General features: G+C 30.9%; 2 protein-coding genes across 2 annotated transcripts; one reads left to right on the top strand and one right to left on the bottom strand.

The window, feature by feature from the left end:
• Nucleotides 1-4,166: 4,166 nt before the first annotated feature.
• Nucleotides 4,167-4,604, bottom strand: LOC127809999 (uncharacterized). The gene has a single exon (XM_052349214.1). It carries the CDS (start codon nt 4,602-4,604, stop codon nt 4,167-4,169), a length of 438 nt encoding a protein of 145 aa, XP_052205174.1.
• Nucleotides 4,605-8,667: 4,063 nt separating this feature from the next.
• LOC127809998 (uncharacterized) lies at nt 8,668-9,141 on the top strand. Its single transcript, XM_052349212.1, has one exon. It carries the CDS (start codon nt 8,668-8,670, stop codon nt 9,139-9,141), a length of 474 nt encoding a protein of 157 aa, XP_052205172.1.
• Nucleotides 9,142-23,375: the final 14,234 nt, after the last annotated feature.

Raw genomic sequence — 23,375 nt, 5'->3', positions numbered from 1 at the left:
TGGCAAGGAGTGAAAGTCGTTTGACACTCTCGGAAAGACTGAGGTCCGAGGTGAGGAATTGAAGCCCGAAGCGCGAGGTAGGGAATGAAGAGGCTAGCGAGTATGGACGTCGGCCCCGTGGTGGGCGCCAAATGATGATGGTTTTTGGGACCGACCACCACGTGCCACCTCTGCGACTGGACCTCGGGAATGGTACCTCTGACTTGGTGATGTCGGACCTCGGGTGTAGAACCTGCAAGACAATGGAGGGCTGGGGCTAGGATCCCCCGGGGTGGACTCCGACGCTCAAATCAGTAGAGTAAATGCGAGTAGTAGTAAATGAGAGAGCTGTAGAGCTTGAATATACCTGGCGAGAGTCCTTGTCTTTTATAGGCGAACCTGTTTTGGGGTACCCGAGATGAGCGGGCACGACCTCCGATAATCCCAGTTAGGTTGGAGCGAGTCTTGCGGTTCGGCCCGAATTTCTAGGGCTCCGCTCCGGAGTGTTGACTTGCCACGTGTCGGTCTCTCAGGTGATCTGTGTGGCAGGTGAGACTATCAGCGCGTAGGGATATCTTAGTAATTTCAGTTGGTGCCACATCAGAAGGAAAACTTAGGAAACAACAGCATATCTCAAGTCCCTTTACTAAGTGAAACATATCTGCATCATATTTGGAATTTATCCGCTAACATGCCTTCTGTTAAGCATGAAATATTGATGCCTCAAAGCAATGCTCCCAAGCACAGAGTTGATTTGACTTGTAGCCATTACCTCCTCACTTTTTAATGACATGTTGGAAAATAAATATGGTTATTATGGGATCTTTTCCATGCAAAGTCATTGATCCTGAATGGGATAGAAAAATTACTCTATTTGCAATCTTAAATGCAAACAGCAAGGATTCACCCGTGGTATATATAAGAACAAGAGTTTTCCTCCTTTGTGCAAAATAGAGAGAGGAAAAGGGAACTTCTATATTATCCACATATACTTCACGCCCAAAGTGTTAGCGCGAGTATAAGAATTCCTTGTGATTAGCAAAATTATAGGAGATATGTATGGATAGGAGATATGTATGGAAGGGAATAAGTTTAGGATTCATGATTGATATGCCTTGATGTAATCCTTTAATATAGTATCTCTGTAACAAACATATATATTAGTCTACAAAGATTTCCTCCTGATGAGAAGAAAGATTTTCTCTTGATGAGAAGAATAGATAGAAAAACCAATTCTACCAAACGTTAAGACTTTAACACAAAAGTAAGTCCAAACCTAAAGAAAGAAGTCCAAAAACTTGTTGGAAGAAGAAATCTACATAAACAAGTCAAAGGAGTATTATGAAGTCATCTGGTGATTGAGACTAAGAGAGATCACCCCAAGTGACCAAGAAACCTAAATGAGAGGCTTGTGAGAAACTAAAGCGAGACTCACAAGAGACCTGTGAGAGACTTGGTTGAGGGACTGATGTGGCTAAGAGGCTAGTAAGGTCACCTGAGAATTGGTATGGTCGAGTGATCTCACTTAAAAGCTTCTCTCCATGCCATTAAGAGACCTTTCGGCCGAGAATTCATTAATTACTCAACTATTGCTATTTGGAAGACTCTCATGCTTTGATATTCTCACATATAAATTTGGAATGTAGCCTGAAATGCTTGCTAAAGATTGTGGCTCTAATTCCTCTTGTCAATCTTCTCCCCCTATAAAAAGGAGAATCATTTTCCATCAAAAGTACGCTCACTACTCTATTTCCTTCCACACTTCATAGTTCAGGCACGAAATTGACTTAAACATCGAGGGTCTCATGAGTGATTAGCGAGGATCCATCCAGTCTTCAAGTAGATATTGATTGATTCTAAAACTCTTCCACAGTGGCCTAGCCGGCCACACCCCTAACTTGATTCATGTTTGTTTATGCAAAATGTTTAAAATTAGAGATTCAATATATATTCAAAATTTGAATAATATAATAATATAAGACAACAAAACCCAATTAGATTTTTCACCATTTGTTTACTAAAAATTGTAATAAAATATTTTTAAAAAATTATTTTATATAAAAAAAAATTAAAATGTTTCTATATTATATTTCTTTTATTTTAAATTATTTTTTTAACATTCATTTTCGAACTGATGTCATGATTAGTATTCGTGTGAGAAAGCATCAACATCTAAACTATATGTAAGTCTTTATTAAATAAAAAATAATTTATTTTTGCACTCTAAATAATTATTTTGTTGAGTAATCAGGGATTGGTATCACAAATATTAACATTCACGTAAAAAACCAAAATAATACTTAGGGATATTAATGAATTAACGGTTGCAAAAAATGTTGATTGTCTTCTCTAACTATTTAAAGTGAGTAATCGGGTATATTTATCACAAATGTTGACATTCACATCAAAAACCTATATATGCTTGGTGAGAGATAATATGTGAAGATGATTATGGTTCTCTCTAATTTTTATTTGGTGAGTAATCAAGTGTTAACATTACAAATATTAACATTCACATCAAAAGTCATATAATACTTGATGCTTTGAGTTTTTATTCTATAAAATACTCACTTATAGAAAAAAAAAATAATTAAAGCTTGTTAAAGTGATAATACATTTAATAAGCAAATATTATATCAAAAGAAAGATTAATCGATGTAATCTAGTTCTCTTTTCAATCCTAAATTATCCTTCTTTTGAGATGCATTCTAATTAAGTCTCTAGAGGGATAAGGACGGTGGTATCAAAAGAAAGATTGATTGATGTATTATAATTCTCTTTTAATCCTAAATTAACCTTCTTTTCCACATTCTTCGAATCCTTAGATGTTGGGTCCAATCACTCCATCATCTTTATATACAGTCTCCCAATAGTCTCATTAAAGGTTCGGTCCCAAGTTTTGGCAGCTTGTTCTCATTGTAGGTTAGGTTTTGGGTCTTTAGAGGAATGTTAATACTGTGTTTTGTTGGTTTTGACCTCATATTTCGCTAATTTCTTTTGTGCAATCTTTTAGATTGACTTTGATTTTGATATTTTTCTTATAATTATCAATAAAAAAAACTACGTTTTGAAGGAAAGCATGTCTTGCCGGTTTTTATTGCCTAATTTTCACCTAACTTCATGTAAATTAAGAAGAGAAGTTCTAAATATGAAAAGATTAAGCAATATCAAATTATTTATGAAGTTACTTTTGTCATTATTTGAATGGAAGTGAGTAAAATTTTAGCTAAACCGAAATAATCAAATTGAATAAGTTAAAATTGACGATGTGATTCTGTTGAATTTGTAGACTAGTTTGGTTCAGCTTCTAAAATTGAGTTTTCGATTATTTCGATTTGGTTTGATCTCCTTATTAAAAAAAATTAAAATAATTGAGTCAACCAAAATATTTTTTTTACTCAAATAAAAAAATTAATCGAGTAATATCATTTTTATTCGAGTAACAAATTTTTAATTTAGTAATAAACCTTATTTTTATTTGAATAATATTTATTTTTAATTTTTTTTATTTTTTTCAATTGGTTCGATTTTGTTCGTATTGTTAATTAATCTAAAGCACTAATTAAGAATTGAAAGAACGGACAAAAGCCCAATAGGGAATCAGGAAAGAACTGAAAGAATATCATCCAAACGATAACCGGCACTATAGAAGCTCATGGATCTAAGGGCTGCGAACCATAAGATCAAAAGACAAAGAATACATAATTATAGAAAAGGAATGTAAACCCTAAAATCATAAGATCTAAAGACAAAGGATACATAATTGTAAGGGGGGAATGTAAACCCATCTAGAACACAACTACCCACCAACGGAAGGGAACACCAAAACACCACAACCTAAGGCCCTTGAACAAGCAGAGAAGAAGACGAAGACATGAAGAACAAAACAAAAAATGGGGTTACAGATACAGGTTCTATGAGAAACATATATATAAAAGCTGTAAGAACACAGAAGATTTTTTGCAGAAGACTTTCTGGTGTCGATCCAAGGTTAGATATAGAAACCCAGAGAAAACAAGAAATTGATCTTCATGATAGATATATATGGCGGCTATTCTCGGAGAATATTGATTGATTTGAACAGCTTTCTCACACGAACGAAAGGAATCCATGGCCATATAAAGGGCTTTTCAAAACCCAGAGAAAAGAACCCTTTCAGCCAGTTCCATGGCCATATAAAGCGCTTTTCAAAACCCAGAGAAAAGAACCCTTTCAGCCAGCTCTAGAACACGAAGAATGACTTCAAAGGTCGAAAAGGGAAGGATCAGAACAATGAGAACCACCAACCCTAAGGCCAAACTCGGCCTTGTATTCATCAAAACGGACTGCAGAAACCCTGTTGCTTCACAAACGGCTTCATTGTAATGCGCGTAGTGCTTCTTCTCCCACTCCGTCCAGCTCTCCGGAAGCTGGTGGCTCAACTCCGATATCTTCATCTCCCGGAGCCTCATCCGGAGGACGATCATGTTCTCGTCCACCAGCCTGCCGCTGTAGTCCCACCGGCCGTCCATTTCCCTTTCCGCTCTAATGGCAAACTTCCTTAGGGGTCGGCGAGAGGATTCCGTCGGAAACCACCGGCCGGGGAGCTTCCCGAAGGGGGAGAAGGTTGCTCCGATTCCTTCCATCTAGAGAAGTTTTTGCCCTTTTCTATCTCTTTTAGTGATTAGAAGTGGAGCAAATTATCTAGAGAGGATAGGTTTTGATTTGCTAGAGAATATATGGAAGTTGATTGTGGTGATGGTGGAGGATCTTGAATTACAGAGGAAGCTTTATAGGGCTTGTCCATGTGAAGTCAAACGGTGTACGCCTTGCTGTAGAGCGCCTGTGATATAGCGAGGAAGGCCGCCATGGAAGCAATTAGTTTACAGAGGAAGGCATCAGAATTTGTCCGCGTGTTCACAAAGCAATAACTCAACGCACCTTGGTGGATATTTCTTGGATGCCAAGTAGCATTGAGTGTGTGTTAAGCATATATTATGCATCTTGTAATTAAGTTCAAGATCATGAGTTTAATTAGGTCACCAAAATCGAGCTTTATTATGACTTAATTAATATTCTGAAGCCCTATATATATACGATCTACATATTTGAAGAAGTGGGCAAATGATATTAATGGTGTAAAAAATCGCACCCTTGATGCCACTTATTCTCATACCAAACGTACAAAATATTGTGTTAGTCTGGGACTATTTTTAAATAGACTCTCTAATGCACAAGTTACCAAAACATGTAAGGGCCACAAAACTCGATTATAGAACTTATGAGCTTTGAGATGACATAAGTGTATAGCCCCATGGTGTTAAAAGATGGCCGACTCATATAAAAACTTGTGGCTCTTATAAATCACACGTACCAAATAAATTAACATATCAAAATTTGTACATGACCCCGCTTCAAATAAATTTTAATGGTAATCATAATTAATTAAAGGACATGACTATAATCTCTAATCACCAAGCAAACCCTCAAAAGTTTTTGTGAATGTTTTTTTTTCTAATTAATACATTTTCATTAACAAATCACATTATTCTGATTAAAATTAAGTATACAAATGTTATTCACATACTATTACCTAAAATAATATATATTATCATACAAAACAATACAAAATCTTTTGCCAAAACAATATGCCAATACTACTTTTATAAATATAAAGTGCCAAGGACAATGCCTTAATTATTTCTCAAGAAATAACATTTTCTATACAAAAGAATTGGGCCAGTGAAAGCAACATAGTTGTCGCCAACCCAAATGGACAAAAAGAGTCAAAGTTTTAGGCCACTGCGGCGACGATGACGATTATAAGGGACAATTTAGGACGTAATCATTGTGGCCGAAACACTTTAACGTATGAAAATATTATAGCCTAGCTAGGTCCGGATAATATGTCATGCAAAGTGACAAGATATTAGACTTTTATACTCCAAATGCAATGCATAATTACAAGTAGGTACACCAAGTCAGTGCTCACACTATTAGTCACCATGTCCTTGATCCTTAATGCAAAGCGATAAGTTCATATAATCACTTTGCATAAGATTTTATATAATATTTTGAGGCTTGATTAGAGAATTTAGTAATTTTTTTAAACTTGAGTAATATGTCAGTATCGTATTAATCTGAACACGGATCCTTATATTTTGAAAACTCAATCGTGTAATTGGGTCTTACTATATTAGTCTTGTTTGAAAAATTAAACTTCAATATTTGTCAAAGAAATTAGGCTATTAGGTATAATTAAATAGTATTTTTACATTTGATTAGTGATTATATATAGTATATTATGTATACAAATAGAACCCCTCATAGAAGAGAAATTAATAATGAATTCTCTTATATTACAAAATGAATTATCATTATAATACTATCTAGTTAAATTGATCAGCCCTAGTGATTTGCTGGCCTAGACAAACCAACATGTAATTGAAAAGTAAAGGAAGTAATGTAACGGTTATCTTGAATACACGTTAAGGTATATATAATTTTATGATTAATTAAAAAAATATTTATTGTGAAAAATAAGTTACATTATATAGTTACATCCAAGGTCTACTTGATGTGAAATCCAGATACAAGAGCGTGAGCCATCTCCATGGCGTGGAACAAAAGCCAGTGGGCTGAAATGGGAACACTCAAAGCCACTATTGCCGCCATCCCAATGGCCAAACACGGCCTCGTATTCATCAGCATCAATTGCAGCCACCCCAAGGCTTCACAAACATCTTCACTGTAGCGCTGTGATCCATATATAGTATTCCTTCTCCCACTCCGTCCACCCCGGTGGTCTCCGCCTGCTCCACCTCCTTAATCCGCATCCGCAGGACTATCATGTTCTGGTCCACCACGCTTCCCCCGCGATGCCCGGCCGTCTCTTCCACCCCCCATCTCTGATCTTCTTGCGCTGACCACAGCCTTTTTCCAGGCGGAAAACTCCTCCAGCTAGCGGGCGGCGCAGCTGGAAACCGACGCCGAGCGAGGGACCTTGAGGAAGCGAGGGGGGTTGCCGGAAATCCTTCCATGGCTGAACACTGTGATTCCTTTTCTGTGAGATGAGGGTTCTGTGAGAGATGCATGCGTGTAACTGTAAGCATTCGCGGCTGATGCGCGTGCGCGTGCCCGTGCATATTCTTCGCCGAGAAGGCAGGATTTGACACGTGCTGAGTGGCCTACTCTCTCCCTCTTAATAATATTTTTATATTTCAGATAAAAAATTTATTAGGTCAAACTGAACCTAACGTCAAATTGAGGTTAGCAAAATCTGGAGTCATTAGTAAACCATAATCAGAGAATTATATGGACGATTAGTACGAGGGAAAGGCCAACTTCCAATTCCATTTGATTTAGATCACTTTATAATTAATTTAAATCATAATAGTTTTTGAGAAAAGCTATTAAAAAATTAAGCTTATAAATTATAATGTAATTCTTGTCTTATAAACTCTTTTAAGTTAGCTAAATAATAAAAAATGTCAAATATTCTCTAAATATATATTATCTTGAAAAAACACCCTCTAATATATTACAGGATAAATAAAAGTATTAACTATAAAAGAGTATAGATACAAAATAGGAGGCCTCCTGAAATTGATCAATGCTTATTATAATGTACTTGAAAAAATACACCCAAACCCAATACAAACTCAAAAGAAAGAAGTCCAAAAAAGGTGGTAGGGGAGATCTCTTCCACTGAGCAATCGATAGCAGACCCACTTGGGAGGTTTTCCCAAATACCTTAGGCGACCCTCTAGATTATGGCCTCGCAACATATAGGACAACTCACCTTTGAAATCATCGTTTAGAAATTAATCTAGAACAAAATTATCCCAAAAGATGAGAGTGTTCTTCTGTCCATTAGTATTTTTTATAAATAAAAAGTGAGTATTCCAATCAAAATATGCTAAGACTACACTTTTACTGCTAAAACATCACACTCTTTCAATAAAACTAACATAATTAAGTATCAGAGAATCCGCATATATAATTAGAGACATATCACACTATTAATTATCTTCTATACAAGTTTTTTGGAGACTGAAGTCTGACAAAAACTTTCCACAAGTATAAATTTATTGTTCTATCTCGATAACAATAATTATATTTTATATTATACTAATATAAATATTTAATAAATTATTACACATTAATTAAAAATGTCTAAATACCATTTCCGTGACCAAAAGAGGTTCCCTGAGACAATATTAATTGGTCAATATTCTTCCTTAATCAGTTCTTCACGAGTAGATGTAATATTAATTACAGTAACATTCCGGAAGGAAGGGTCGTCTGTGTCAATTGCTCTCTTACTATACATATATTAATATTGATTATTTGCAAGTTGATGGCTGCTGTGCTTTAATTAATCTATAATAATTAATCAAATCTCTGGATATAAATGATTCTCTGAATGTGTCATATATATATATCCAAGAGTAGTATACTAAATATGAATTTTTATATTAAATATATTATTTTTTTGAAATAACACTAAGACCAAGAGATTCCAACCGACCACTTCCTTGTTTTTTCTTTTCTAGGTTTTTCAGAACCGACTACTTGACGGGTCAAAGGCGCGCACTCACACACACACACACAAATATGTATATATATACGCCTCTCTCTATTTATGGCTATCCTCACCTCACAGAGCATTAACCATTAACTTTAAGGAATCACAATCAATCATCAGCCATGGAAGGATTTCCAGCAACACCCCTCCCTTCCTCAAGGTCCCCCCTCGGGCGGCGGTTTCCTTCGGAGCCGCCAGCTCGCCGGAGGAGTTTCCCGCCAGGAAAAAGGGTTGTGGTCAGCGCGAGAAGATCAGAAATGGAAGGTGGAAGAGACGGGCATCGCGGGGGAAGTGTGGTGGACCAGAACATGATCGTCCTGCGGATGCGGATTAAGGAGATGGAGTGGGCGGAGAGGAGCCATGCGCCGCCGGGGTGGACGGAGTGGGAGAAGGAATACTATGGATCACAGCGTTACAGTGAAGATGTTTGTGAAGCCATGGGGTGGCTGCAATTGATGCTGATGAATACGAGGCCGTGTTTGGCCATTGGGATGGCAGCAATGGTAGCTTTGAGTGTCCCCATTTCAGCCTACTGGCTTCTGTTCCACGCCATGGAGATGGCTAACGCTCTTGTTCCTGGATTTCACATCAATTAGATCGTGCATGCAACTATATATATATATACACATGAATGAGATCTATACATGAATATATTTCTATATATTGGCTAGCTCCACACAAACATCTAGTGAGTTAGGTTTGATTTGTTGAAATTGGATTGAATTCATAAAGTCTCTAGCTACTCAATCAAAAACTCAAGTGAGTTTTGGATTCTCAAGTTATCTTCTCTCTCTCTCTCTCTCTCTCTCTCTCTCTATATATATATAATCAGGTTCGTTTGTTCAATCCATATGTTTTTGTTGATTTGTTGAGTTTGGTCTTTACAAGGAGACTACCTGCGAAGAAGAGTCAATATTTAGGATTTTCTTTGTCGTTCTTGATTCTATTTGGGTTCATGAATCATGATGATGGTTATTAGTGCAACAATAAAGGTGCTTTTGTCCTTTTAATACTTTGTGTTACATAATTTTAAAGGTACTAACATCACTATTTTTTTGTATAACCATCGTAATGATGCACGAAAATAGTTCAAAAACATTATTTTGGTGCTTCTGAATTGTTTTCCGTTTTGAAAACAACGATTAAAGACGGCTCAAAATATTTTTTAAACTATTTTTGTAATTTGCGGAACATTTTATAGGCGTTTTACCAATTACAAAAAATTATCAAAAACTTGTTTTTAGGACAAAACTACTAAGTCAAGCGAAATTGGAACAATAGTAGATTTCTTGACAGTGAGATCAAGCAGCTCTTTCCAACCGCGGACATTCTTGGTAAACTTAGCATCATAGTTACCTTGCGGATTCACTTCATCCCTCCTTACTTTCCTCTTCTTCTCCGAAGGTTGTGCGAAGAACCTCCTCGCCGCGCGCCACCTCCAACTTTCGGCGCATCTTCGGCTGCACCCCATGAAGCAACTTAATCTTTGCGTCTCTCTCCAGTGCACTGTACTGTGCATGCGTCCTCTTCCCAAAATTTTCCAGCGCCCCCCGTCTTCCGTCTTCTTCGGCTTAGTTTGGCTTGGCGTTTGTTTGATAGCTGAAAAGTTGGGTAGTGTTTAAGTTGTGTAATAGCATTTAAATTAAGTAGCGTTTAAGCCAATAATATGTTTGGATAAATATGCTTTTAAGCTATTAGTGTAAAATTATGTGTTTGGTTTTTAAAAGCTGATAAGCTACTAGAATTTGACAAAAAGACTAAAATAGATATGATATTAAATAATGTAGATAAAATTTAAAAAATATAATTTTTAAAAAAAAAATTAAATTGATGTATAGCTAAAATACTTACAGTTAATAAATTATAAAACATAATTAAAAATATATAATTTTTAAATTTTATGTATAAATTTGGATTTAATTCATAAAAATCTAAATATATATTATATTAGATTCTTCAAAAATATATTTTATTAAAATTAATATATATTATATGTTATGTATAAAATTATTACTATATATAATATATGTTATATACGAACTATAATATATATATAGTATTATATGTTATATATATATATGTACACAGTGAAAAACTGAAGAAGGAGGTCGTCAACAGAGAAGGAGATGGGTGACGGCGTAGGAGGGGACGGCGACGGCGCAGGAGACGGCCGCGAGAGGAGGTGAAGTAGGTGGTAGAGATGCGACGGCGTTGGGTGGCATGCGGTGGCAGATCTGGAAGCAGAGGTGGCGATGGCGGTAGCGGGACTGAGGCGGCCGAACTGGGCTTGCGATGGCGGTGAAGAAGCCGACTTGCGGCGGCCGAGCTTGGCGACGACGATGGCAACGAAGGAGCTGGAGGCGACGGTGGGGGCGATGGTGAGGCGGATGGCGACGGGCGACAGTGGCAGTGGAAAATTGGTTGCAGAGGTTGAAGATGAAGGATATTGGTTGGAAATAGATGTTTTGGTTGAGGATAAATAGGTAATTTCCATGGTCAACGTAGCGTTTTCTCCCACAGCGATTTGCAAAAGCTGAGGGGGAGGAACTTTTGAAAACGCTATTCAAAGAGCGTTTAAGCTGTTGAGCATTTAAGCTATTTGAGTTTGCCAAACATTTAATAAAAGAAGTTTGACAGTGAAAAAGCTATACTAATAGCTTAAACGTGATCAAACCGCTTAGCCAAACGGACCCTTCATCTTGCAGTTTTGTCCGTCCATGAAATCCAGCGCAATACATATGATATATATTTTTTTGAAAAACACGGCGGCCAAGAGGAGACTTTTCTCCCTTCCTTTGATTTAATCAAGCCCCCAGACGCAATCATGCGCCTCTACAACAGCCCATCCCTCACATGTCTCTTTCTCAATCCAATCGACTTTTCCAATTAGCCTACGCGGGAGAACCATCTCCTCCAATTCCAATTGCTTCCTTTATTAAATTCAACTATTTTTTATATTAAAAATTGTATTTTTATTTTTTAAATTTATACTTTACTCAGATTTTTATTTATTATTATTTTTTAAATATTTAAGTTACGTTCTCTTTACTTTTTAATTTTTAATTTTGAGTTTTGAATTTATTTTTAATTTTCTGTTTTGATAGTCAATTTTTAAAAAATTAAAAACGCGTTTTCTTTGTCATTTTAAAAAATTATTTCTCAAAACAAAAAATTAGAAAATACGTTCTTTTAAAATTTTGAAAATAATTTTTTAATGATATTTTATTCAATAAATTTGATTATTTAGTAAATTAAAAATATTTAATGTTTATAAATTATTAAAAATATATATACATTTTAAAGTTAATAAATTTTATAATTTTTTTTATTATAATAATAAAATATGAATAAATAAATAAATAAATATGTTTTGAATTTAGAATTTGTTTTGAATGAAAATACTCAAAACAATTTTTTGTTAATTTTAGTTTTCTTTACAATTTTTTTTTATTTTCAAAAATGTATTTTTAAAAACAGTAAAGAAAATGCGTTTTCATTTTTTTAGAAAATTGAAAACTAAGAATGACTTTAAAACAGTAGAGAGAACGCAACCTTATTTTTTCATTTTCGTTTCATATTAAAAATATTTTTTTATTTTCATTTTCATCTTCGTGCAACCTAATAGTGATTGTCTTTAGATCATATATTATATTTTATTTTAGACAAAGTGAAATGATAATATATTATTTTTAATATTAAACAATTGTATTAATTATAATCATATTTTAAAATATTTTACTAACTAATAAGAATATTCCAGTGGTGAAAATAATATATAATTATCATACTTTACTTAAAATAAAATACAGTAAATATATTTTAAAAAGTATACTAAGTGCGCATAATATATCAAACAATGTTAGTCATTACTCTAATCACAATAATTATAGTATAGTAAATGTATTCTTTTTAAACAAAACATATTTATCACCCATTAATTTTAATTACTAAATACCCTTATTGAATGATAATAAATTCATTATTATAATATTTTATCAACTAATAAAATAATAAATACAATTTACTTAAAAATAAAATATATTTTATTATATGTTATCTATTATACGAAAGACTGCCCTTAATAATAATATTATAATAATTCTATAAAGACAGATGCTTTGAGGGTGGTCATGAAGTGAAGCCGCCACCAATTATTACAATTTCTCACTGTGAATTTACACTACTCTTATTTACTTTTCATTTTTTTCAAGAGAGAATAATAACGTTTCCAAAGTGCTATGTAAACATTTAAAAATAAAATTTAGTATGACTCTTTTATATTAATACATTATAATATATCTAATAAATATTACTTATTAAGTGTCTAAATAACAATTTCCATAACCCTTATGTATCATTTGAATCCTACTCCACCCTTAGGGTGTGTTATAGTAAACCTTTATATAAATATATACAACAATCATATTTAGATTTAGATTTAAATTTTTTTCATTTCATTTTATTCATATACTTGAATAAAGTATGACTTCTACTCATAAGTCATAATTAGTCTATTTGTATATCTTGATAAATTTTAAATTTAAATATTTTTGAACATGATTATTTTAACGTAACACGAAATACACGATTAAGATGTCGAAATATAAATGTGTTGAAATTGATTACATAAGTTGAAAAGAATGATTATTAATTGTGCATGATTGATTCATTCACTTTTCACTTGTGCATTGTACAAGGCATTAAAGTCAAATAAGCTTGTCAATTAGCATAGGAAATTGTCTGCACCTGGGCTATTTCCATGTTAGAATGTTGCTATGGCTTTTTAAGAAAATAAAGAAATATATATATAAATGATGTTCTTATTCAATTTTGACATAAAGAATGGGGCCGCAATAATGTATGTGCCCTTTCAATAAAGGGTAAATAGCAAAACGAAACCTAATTTTTTTTGGCAAAATTATAAATTTATTTAAATATTTTAATTTTTATAATTATATTTTAATTAAATATAATTTTATCCAATACTTAAAATTAATTTGAGAATCATGTGTTATTATTAATGCGGTACATTATCTGTCCCACTCATATTTTTTTTTATGACAGGTGACTTGTCATGTCAACGTATATTTTTTAAATTAATTTTAGGTGTTAGATAAAATTATACTTAATTAAATTTATTAAAATATAATTATTAAAATTAAAACATTTACATAAATTTGTAAATTCACAAAAAGATTTGATTTTTTTTATCTATTTACCCAACAATAAATATATAATATTAATTTAAAAATGACAGGATAGTGATCAAAAGATTATTTTTACCTGCAAAGTAAATATATGTGTAAAAGTGATCTTTGTGGACCGACTTTTAGAATAAATATTATCTTTATATATATAAAAGTAGGACAGTATGTAAAAAAAAAAAAAAAAATCTCAAAACTTCCATTAATAATAATTAAATTATTATTATTAAAAGTAACAATAATTAATAATTATTATAAAATTAATAATAAATTTTCTAATATATGAGTTTTTAATATTAATCATGGGTTTTTCAATACATTATTATGTGTAATATTAACTAAATATTTAGTTAATGTTATATATAATAAAGTAGGATAGTCTACAAAAGAATTTGTTCCCTCCCCAAAACTTGCATTAATAATAATCAAATTATTATTATTATTTAAAGTAACAGTAATTAATAATTATTGTAAAATTAATAATAAATTTTTCAATACATGAGTTTTTCAATACTAATCATGGTTTTTCAATGCATTATTATGTGTATATTAAATATTTAGTTAATATACACATAATAAAGTAGGATAATCTGTAAAATAATTTCTCCCAAAAAGTTACATTAATAATAATTAAATTATTATTACTAAAAGTAACAATAATTAATAATTCCTGTAAAATTAATAATAAATTTTCTAATACATGAGTTTTTCAATGCTAATCATGGGTTTTCCAATACATTATTATGTGTATATTAAATATTTAGTTAATATATACACATAATAGAGTATGATAGTTTGCAAAAGAATTTTTTTCTCCCAAAACTTACATAAATAATAATTAAATTATTATTATTAAAAACAACAATAATTAATAATTACTATAAAATTAATAATGAATTTTCTAATACATGAATTTTTTAATACTAATTATGAGTTTTTTAATGCATTATTATGTGTATATTAAATATTTAGTTCATAAATAGTTTGTTATGGACACAATTAAGTAGTTTAATATACAAATGTATGTACGTAATTTTTTGTAACGACCCGTTAGTGGGTCTAGGTGTTATGGGTATTTTAGTTTGCACATTAGAGTTGTTGCCTTTATTAATTAATTGTTAAAAATATTATATGAGTTGTTAATGGGGGTAAATTAATGAAAATAATATTTGGTGTGAAAAAGTCTCAAAGTTGTGGGCTAAATGGGTTTGGGCCTTATTTGAATTAGACCATTGATAAATAATTAAATCTTAAGTGTAAATGAATTGGGTTGAACCCAAATCTCAAGAAAAGTCCATTAGGCCTTAGTTGGATTGGGTTATATATATATTTTGACTTGGGCTTGGGCTATATATATATTTTGACTTGGGCTTGGGCTATGGGCATAGAGAATGGTATCTTAATTAAAAAGAAAAAAAAGATTAAGAAAATGGTAAAATGACCAAAATGGGTAAGAGATATTTGAATTGTGTGTGTTAGTATAAAGGGCAAATTAGAGAAAATTAAAAGGGAGATGGATTGAAAGGAGTTGGGAGACAAGTCTCCCACATTTTTTCCCTCCTTTTCTTTCTTCTTACTTTCTTGTTCCCTTCTTCTTCTCCCTCTCCCGATTGTCTCTTCTTCCTCCATTGTTCTTCTTCATTGAAGCTTTAAGTGGAGACCATGGAATTTTCAATTTCAAGGGATGTCTTCATCTCTTTGGATTTGCAACCATCTAAGGTAAGTTCCCTTCCTTCTTGTTTCATACGCAAGATCTTCTTCTTCTTCTTCTTCTCCTTATGATTGTGTAAGTTCTTCTTCTCTTGTTTATCTTTAATGCAAGTTCTTCAACCTTGTTTCCATCTTAGAAGGCTTGTTTCCTTCATTTTTAAGTTGTTGCTCTTAAATTCTTTTTCTCAAATTCACTGACCATGTTATGTTCTTTGGTCTATAACTCCTTGTGTTTATATCCAAATTGAGATCCGTTTGTTGGGTTGTAAACTAGACATCTTAAGCTTCATTTTAGATACAAGAATCGAAATTTTTGACTAAGATTTGATCATGTTATAGCCTTGTAAATCCCTGCTAAGATCTGGAAATTTTACTGCTTTCGAGTAAACTGACCTTGTTGTACTCTTTAGGGTATAACTCTCTGTGGTTATATCCGATTCAAGATCCGTTTGTTTCTGTATAAACTAGACTTGATAATCTTTATTTGGTAAATTTTTTAGAATTTTTGGCTGCGTTTTGAGCCTACAGTATCCTTGTAAATTCTTGCCCAGAATCTGGAAATTTTCTGCTCTATTTTTGAAGAATCTGTTCTTGCTTCGGTTTTGGGGGTATAATGCTCTGTGGTTATATCCAAATTGTGATCCATTTATTTTTATATAAAATAGACATCATGGGATTCGATTCGGTATAAGATTTGAAATTTTTGGTTATGATTTGTACCCATAACAACCTTGTTGAATTCTATGTAGAATTCTGTAAATTACTGATACAAATTCTGCCTTGTTTCGGTTTTTGTGGAATATCTCCTTGTGGTTATTTCCGATTTCAAATCCAGTTGATGTTCCAGAAACTAGACTCATTAGGATTTGATTTGGTATATCGTTTGTGGTATTTGACCAAATATTGAGCCCGGATTGGATTTTTGAAAATATGCTTGAAATCTGAAAATTTCTAAAATATGTTGTTATTCAACTCCTCCTATGTAGTCTATCCTCCCTACGTTTAAAATTATGATTTTTGTATAGTTCTTCCATTTTTTTTTGAATTATTCTTGATAACCCTCATTTTTGGATAAAAGGGTTTTATTCTCCTTATTTCGATAAATCTTGGAATATTAATTCGTTTTCTTGATGAACATTGCTAAAATCTAAATAGGGTTTTTGTGTCACCCTACATTTCTTAAGGAATGACATTTATTCATTAGGGTCTAATGTCATGCAAGATTTGGTGTTTCTTGCATGTATAAATTTTGATTCCTTGAGATTATTTTTGGGGTAAAAATATACCGTAAATATTGGTTGGACATTTCTATAAGTATGAGTAAATAAATGTATTAAAATTTACCATGTGATCATAAGATGGTGCACACTTTAATTTATCTAATTGTGCATGTTAAGCATGATTTGAGATTTTTCTTAATCATTGAGGATTGACATGAAATTGGGATATGCATATGTGATGCATGATTATACTGATTTGCGCACCTATTATTTTGCGCGACGGCGAAGTCCGTGGGTGAGAAAGGATATCCTATGAGCGCTTGACGCGGGTGAGGTGGCCATCAACCCAGAAGGCATGGCTCAAATTATTATCATTTGTTGATGTATTTTCATGATGCATATATATTCATGAATGGATATATATATATATATAGGCCGTCAGAGCCTTGAGAATTATGCGGAAAAATTCCCTACTATTGGTGCATATGCATGAGCATGGGAACGAGTGCATAATATATGTAATAATCACGGCATGGGAAATTAATGTAAACAGAGAACTTATGAGTCGCGTTATACTAATATCTTCTCATAGAGTTATTTATTCTATCTTGATTATCCCTGCCTTTGATTCTATATCTCCATGCTTTATAAATACACTTGCTGAGCCTTGTGGCTCACCTTGTTTACTCTCATGTCATTCCAGGTATAAGTAAAGCAGTGGTTGAGGGCGAGCCCAGTAGGGCTAAAGCCCAGGGTTAGAAGTGTACAGAGACCTTCCAAATTAGATGGTCTATGTTAGCATTTGTGATGAGGGCAAATGTGAGGAAATTTTATGTTGTAAAATTTGTTAGTGCCCTTGTATTTCATTTTGTTTAGACTATGGTCTAAGATGTTGTAAACCTTTATGTTAGCTTCCGCTGAGTTTATCTAAGGATAGTATTATGGTGTTGTATGTTATTGTTCTATATCACACTTGTGATGACCTCCTTTCGGATATCCTATGCTAGCGGGACTATCCGGTAGTGGGCCACTACATTTTTAATCTCAAGAATGAATATACATCAAGAAATTACACAAGTTGCAAGTAAAAGATCACTTCCATATTGATTTTTCAATGCATTATTATGTGTATATAAATATTTAGTTATTAAATAGTTTGCCAAGTATTTTTTTTTTCTCCAATAGTCTGCCAAAGTATTTTTTTACCTCCAAAACTTGCATGAAATTAAATATAGTAATAATTAATAATTAAAGTAAAAAATTAAGTATGGGTTTTCAATACTATTTATAATATTCATTTATAACTTAATTTTAAACTCAATTAATCTTCTCATCAATTAATTTCTTAATTAATTAAAAATAAGTATTATTTTTTATAAATATTATTAATTAAAAATATTTATAATATTATTTTTTATTAATTCCTCAATCAATCAAAAATAAATATTATTTTCGAGAAATATGAATAGATAATTTAAACTATTAACTAAGTCATAAAAAATCGTTCATTTGTATAAAATAAAAATAATTTACATGTAGTAATTATTATTCCAAAGCAATTAGAGATCTTTTATAAAGAATTAATATATATAATAATAATAATAATACAGAAAAATAAAGTACTTTAAACCGTTTTACTACTAATTAAATAAATATTATTTATAAAGAATTTGAAAAATCCATGCTTCCTCACAATTAGGAGTTTTAATTTATATTTATATTTATAATTTATAAATAAATATATAATATAATAAATTATTTTACTTTAATAATTAATCAATCACTACCTTTAATTTAATGCAAAACTAATACATGGGTTTTTTAATATTAATTAAGATTTAAGATATTGTATTTTTTAAAACTAAAGCATGAATTTTTCAACACTAATTAAGATTTAATATATCATATTTTCAAAACTATAGAATAAAATTAATGCATTGTGAAAAAAAAAGGTCAAAATCTATATTTTCAATGTTTTGTTATCATTGTAGAAATTAATTTTCAATAGCAGAAATTAAAAATTTCAAGAGAATTTTTAATTAACATTGAAAAACCCATGCATTGGAAAAATCTGTGCTTCTTTACGCTTAGGAGTTTTAATTTATATTTATAATTTATAAATAAATATATAATATAATAAATAATTTTACTTTAATAATTAATTAATCAATATCTTTAATTTAATATAAATATTTAATGATTTATTGTTCCAATATAATAGTTTTTGTGTATAAATAGAAAGTTTATGTCAAGATTTTTTATTTTATATAACGTTCTAGAATTTAATAAAAGTATTTTTAAAACAAGAGAGAAACATTGTGAAGCAAGAAAAAAAAATTGAAAAAAATTTATCATGATGCCTTTTGACAATTCATATAAGATGATTTCATCTATGTTATCTCTCACTTTAATTCCACTATCACTTTAATTCTATCATACCCAAAATTACCTTTTATGTTCCAATGTATTTTTGCTTTGATAAAAATATGATTAATGATTTGTTCTTCTAATAAAAGTGAACAACAAATATTCTTAATATTTTTTTATTATAATATTTATATATTGTAAATTATATAACATATTAATAAAAGTGAACTTATGAGATGAAAATGACATAACGTGAACTTATTATAATTTTAATATTTATATATTCATAGTTTTATAATATATTAACAAATTAGTATTACCATATAATCATAAATACAATAATTGTTTTGTTATACATTGAACTTATATAAATATTACCCTATTTAGTTTAAATTATCATACTTTATTAAATATTAAGAAACTACCCTCAACAAAATATTTAAGAAACCAAATTAAGATTAAAATATTTATTTCAATCATTTTCGTACTTAACATGATGCTTAATTGTTAAAAAAATGTAACAACCTACTTAATGTATTAATTCTTCTTTATCACATTGAATCATAGTATATTGAATTAAGATGTTTTCCATTAGGACATTGAATAACGGATAATTAATTAAACTTAAATTTTGGTGAGAGACTAAGTATAGAAAAAAAATTATAGTGATTAATTTTGTTAGTCATTTAAAATTTTGAGTTTCATTTTTAATTTATAAATTTATTGTGATTACACCTCCCATGCATTACATGGGTGAACACTAGTTATTTATAATAGGTAGAATTCAAATTTTTATTTTTAAATTTTACATAGAAAATCTATCACTTTCTTAAAATTTAAATTTGATCAATTAAATACTTAACCTTTATAATTTATATTTATTCATTATCTAATTATTTAATTAATATTAAGTGTGTAATAAACATGTCATTAAATATATGAAAATAAAGTAACAAAATACCACATCTAACGACCACCCGTTTATAAACTCATCAATAGATAGGTTGTGAGTTACCACTTAGAGTAAAAAAGATGAAGAATGGTGGGTAGGTTACGTGTCATCAGTCGAAGCAAAGAGCAAGGAGAATGGTAGGTCGATTGTGACTCATAAGTTGCCAATCGGAGCAGAGAGAACGGGGAATGATATATTGGTCGTTGGTCACCAATCAAAGAAAAAGAATGGTAAGTTGATTGAGACTCGCCAATCGTTAGTCGGAGTAAAAATGAAGGGTCGGGAATGGTCGAAATGGCAATGGTTGATGGGAGACTCAATTCTTCCATTCCGATCGATGGGAGATGAGAGCAAAGACAACAGTCAAAGACGAAAGGAATGGCAAAATGAAACATCAGTTCAATCGGTTCTTTTATTATTATTTTTTTCTTTTTTTCTTATTTCTAACTCACCTTACATATAACTCATACATTATTTTAAATCTGTTTAGGTAATCGATAAATATAAATTATAAAAGTTAAATATTTAATATATCAGATTTAAAATTCATGAAAAAATTATGGGCTTGACCTTATTGTATTATAATGAGATTTTGTTACTGATTGTTTTTATATGGTATTTGTTAAGATAAGTTAAGGTATATTTAATTAATTTTATTTTTATTAATTTGTAATAAATGTATTGTATTTTAAAATATTTATTAATTAAAAAAATAAAATATATTAAATGCAGCAAAACATCCCCTGCATATTATATTATATGTATATAATGCGCTGGAAGTTCATTAGAATAAAGATTAATTAGCTGTAGATATTGGACACTCAGTAATGCTTTTTATAGATGGTATTTTCTCCGCCAAACTCATATTTTTTCTCCAAACTTTATATTTCTATCACCTTCTTGAATTTTAAATATAACTTATTAAATATTTAATTTTTATAATTTATATTTATTAATTATCTAATTATCTAATCAACTTGAGCGTGTAATGTTAGAACGGGAGATGCTATGGCACACACCAAGAGGGGGTGAATTGGTATAATTAAAAACTTGGTAGAAACTTGAAAACTTTTTGACCCAATTGAGGTTTTAGTGACTTAAAACATAGAACATATGAGATGATAAATGTAAAGCAAGAAGAATAAAAGACACAAAGGATTTATAGTGGTTCGGCTTAAACCAAGCCTAATCTACTACCTTAGCTCCCACTAAGGATTTTAAACCAATTCACTAAAACCTCTTACTTACACAAGTAGACCCTCTAGCTACACAAGTTAGGAAATACAACCTCCCAATTTAATGGGCCCTCTAGCTATTGATAGGAAAAATACAAACAATCGAATAGAGAATCTAAGAGTACAACTCTTAGTTACAATGATCTCTCAAAAATGATACAAGGCTTGAAGTAAATAATTACAAGTGAAGATCGAAGTCTTGAAGAGAGAAAATTAAAGCACAGACGATTTTAAATACAAATGAGAATAACAGTAAGCTCAAATAATTTCATTCCCGTCCATTAGCCTTCTCTTAATCATCTATGACATGTATATATAAGTGTCCCACAAAGTTGAAGAGAAATATAGCCGTTTGGAGCCGTTGGGATTTGAAAAAATAGCCGTTGGAGCTTTATGCAAAAAGAAATAGTCAACAGAAGAAATGCATAGTTGACTATTTTTACAAGTAAAGCAAGAAATAGTCGACAGACAAAACGAATAGTCGACTATCTTATAACACAAAATTTACAATAGTCGACAGACACATTTGTATAATCGACAGATGCAGAAATATGAAGAAATTTTTTAATTTTATGAACAACAATAGTCGACAGACCAAAAGTCATAGTCGACTATCCTTACTCGATAGTCGACAGATGCCTTGAATAGTCGACAGAACAACCAAAATAGTCGACTATTTTGAGGCATAGTCAACAGAATAAAAAACATAGTCGACTATCTTTTTGAAAAGATTGAAAATTTATCAAATCCTCATTTGATTCTTTTGAATCCTCATTTTGATTATTTTGAAAGCAAGTTGAGATCATCAAAAGTATATTTTGAAACAAATCACTCTCAACAAGCAAGTTTTTTAAATCACTCTCAACCATACTCAATATTTCTTCTATAAGTTTTCATATCTTGCTTCAAAACTTATATACTAAAAATTCATTTTCTCATTCATATAATCCACATAGTAGAAATTGATTTTCATATAGTCATTTATCAAAACCATTCATTACCAAGAGATATTAGATATCAAAATACTAGGAGATAGTTTTCTAAAATGAACACTTTCTAAAATGAACACACTTTCAAAAACATGTTCTAGTTGGTCTTTTGCCTTAGAATTATTTTGACCAACGATTTCAAGGAGATTCTTTTTAGATCTTAAAACTTGTTTATGCTAATCTCCAAATAATATAAAAGATCATAGATCATTTTAACAAAGCACTTTGAAATTGATTTTTGTTTCCAAACCATATGCTTTGATTGAGAAAAAAATACATTTGAAATTTTTTATCATCAAAACTAAACACAAGAGTAAAATATCAATCTCCCCCTTTTTGATGATGACAAAACTTAAAATCAATTTCAACATATATCTCCCCCCCTTTTTGTCATAAATCCAAAAGGTAAGTCTTTTGAAAAAATGGACTCTTCCTGGAATCAAAAGATAATCTCTCTCCCCCTTCTAAACTCTCCCCCAATGATTGTTTGAAAAACTTCATATTTAAATAAAAATATTTCAAACGATTTCACAAATCTTAAAATAAATAATCTCCCCCTTAAACCAAAATCTTTTCAATAGAAATGAATCATAATCAAGTAAAGATAGTTTTAAGAACTAGAGATAGCTCCCCCTTAAGATGACATTATTAATATCATAGAAGATTTTTTAGCACATGCCATATACAGAAGCCTTATTCATGAGATGCCAAAAATTGAAAAAATTTCATACCATATTGCATACTCATGATCATATTAGAGCCAATCTATACCTTTTCAAGTAATCACTCATATTTAAACAATCAAAGCACTAGATCAAATGCATAGCCATTCATCATATAAGAGGCACATACATTAAATGATCAATATAGGAGTGAAATAGATCATTTCAAGCAAATAGAAAGACTCTTTTTGAAAAAGACTCCCCTTTAAACTTATACGGGAAATTTTAAGATATAGAGACATTTTTCATATAAAAATAGAATAGCAATTTGTCTCAATTCGAATGATTTTTGCAAGAGTAAAATATGACAATGATTATAAATTTGAGGAATGAACCACATGCACTCATATATATATGTTCAAAGAATAAGTGGTCATCCAAAAACATAAATCTAAACAAGTTATGGCAAATTTAATGCAAGACATATTAAA

Source organism: Diospyros lotus, chromosome 9 (assembly GCF_014633365.1).
Source record: "Diospyros lotus cultivar Yz01 chromosome 9, ASM1463336v1, whole genome shotgun sequence".
Lineage (NCBI taxonomy): Eukaryota > Viridiplantae > Streptophyta > Magnoliopsida > Ericales > Ebenaceae > Diospyros > Diospyros lotus.
This window is presented reverse-complemented; position numbering and strand designations above follow the sequence as displayed.

Excerpts from the sequence above, each read along its gene's own strand:
- LOC127809998 (XM_052349212.1), top strand. The coding sequence starts at position 8,668 with ATGGAAGGATTTCCAGCAACACCCCTCCCTTCCTCAAGGTCCCCCCTC.
- LOC127809999 (XM_052349214.1), bottom strand. The coding sequence starts at position 4,604 with ATGGAAGGAATCGGAGCAACCTTCTCCCCCTTCGGGAAGCTCCCCGGC.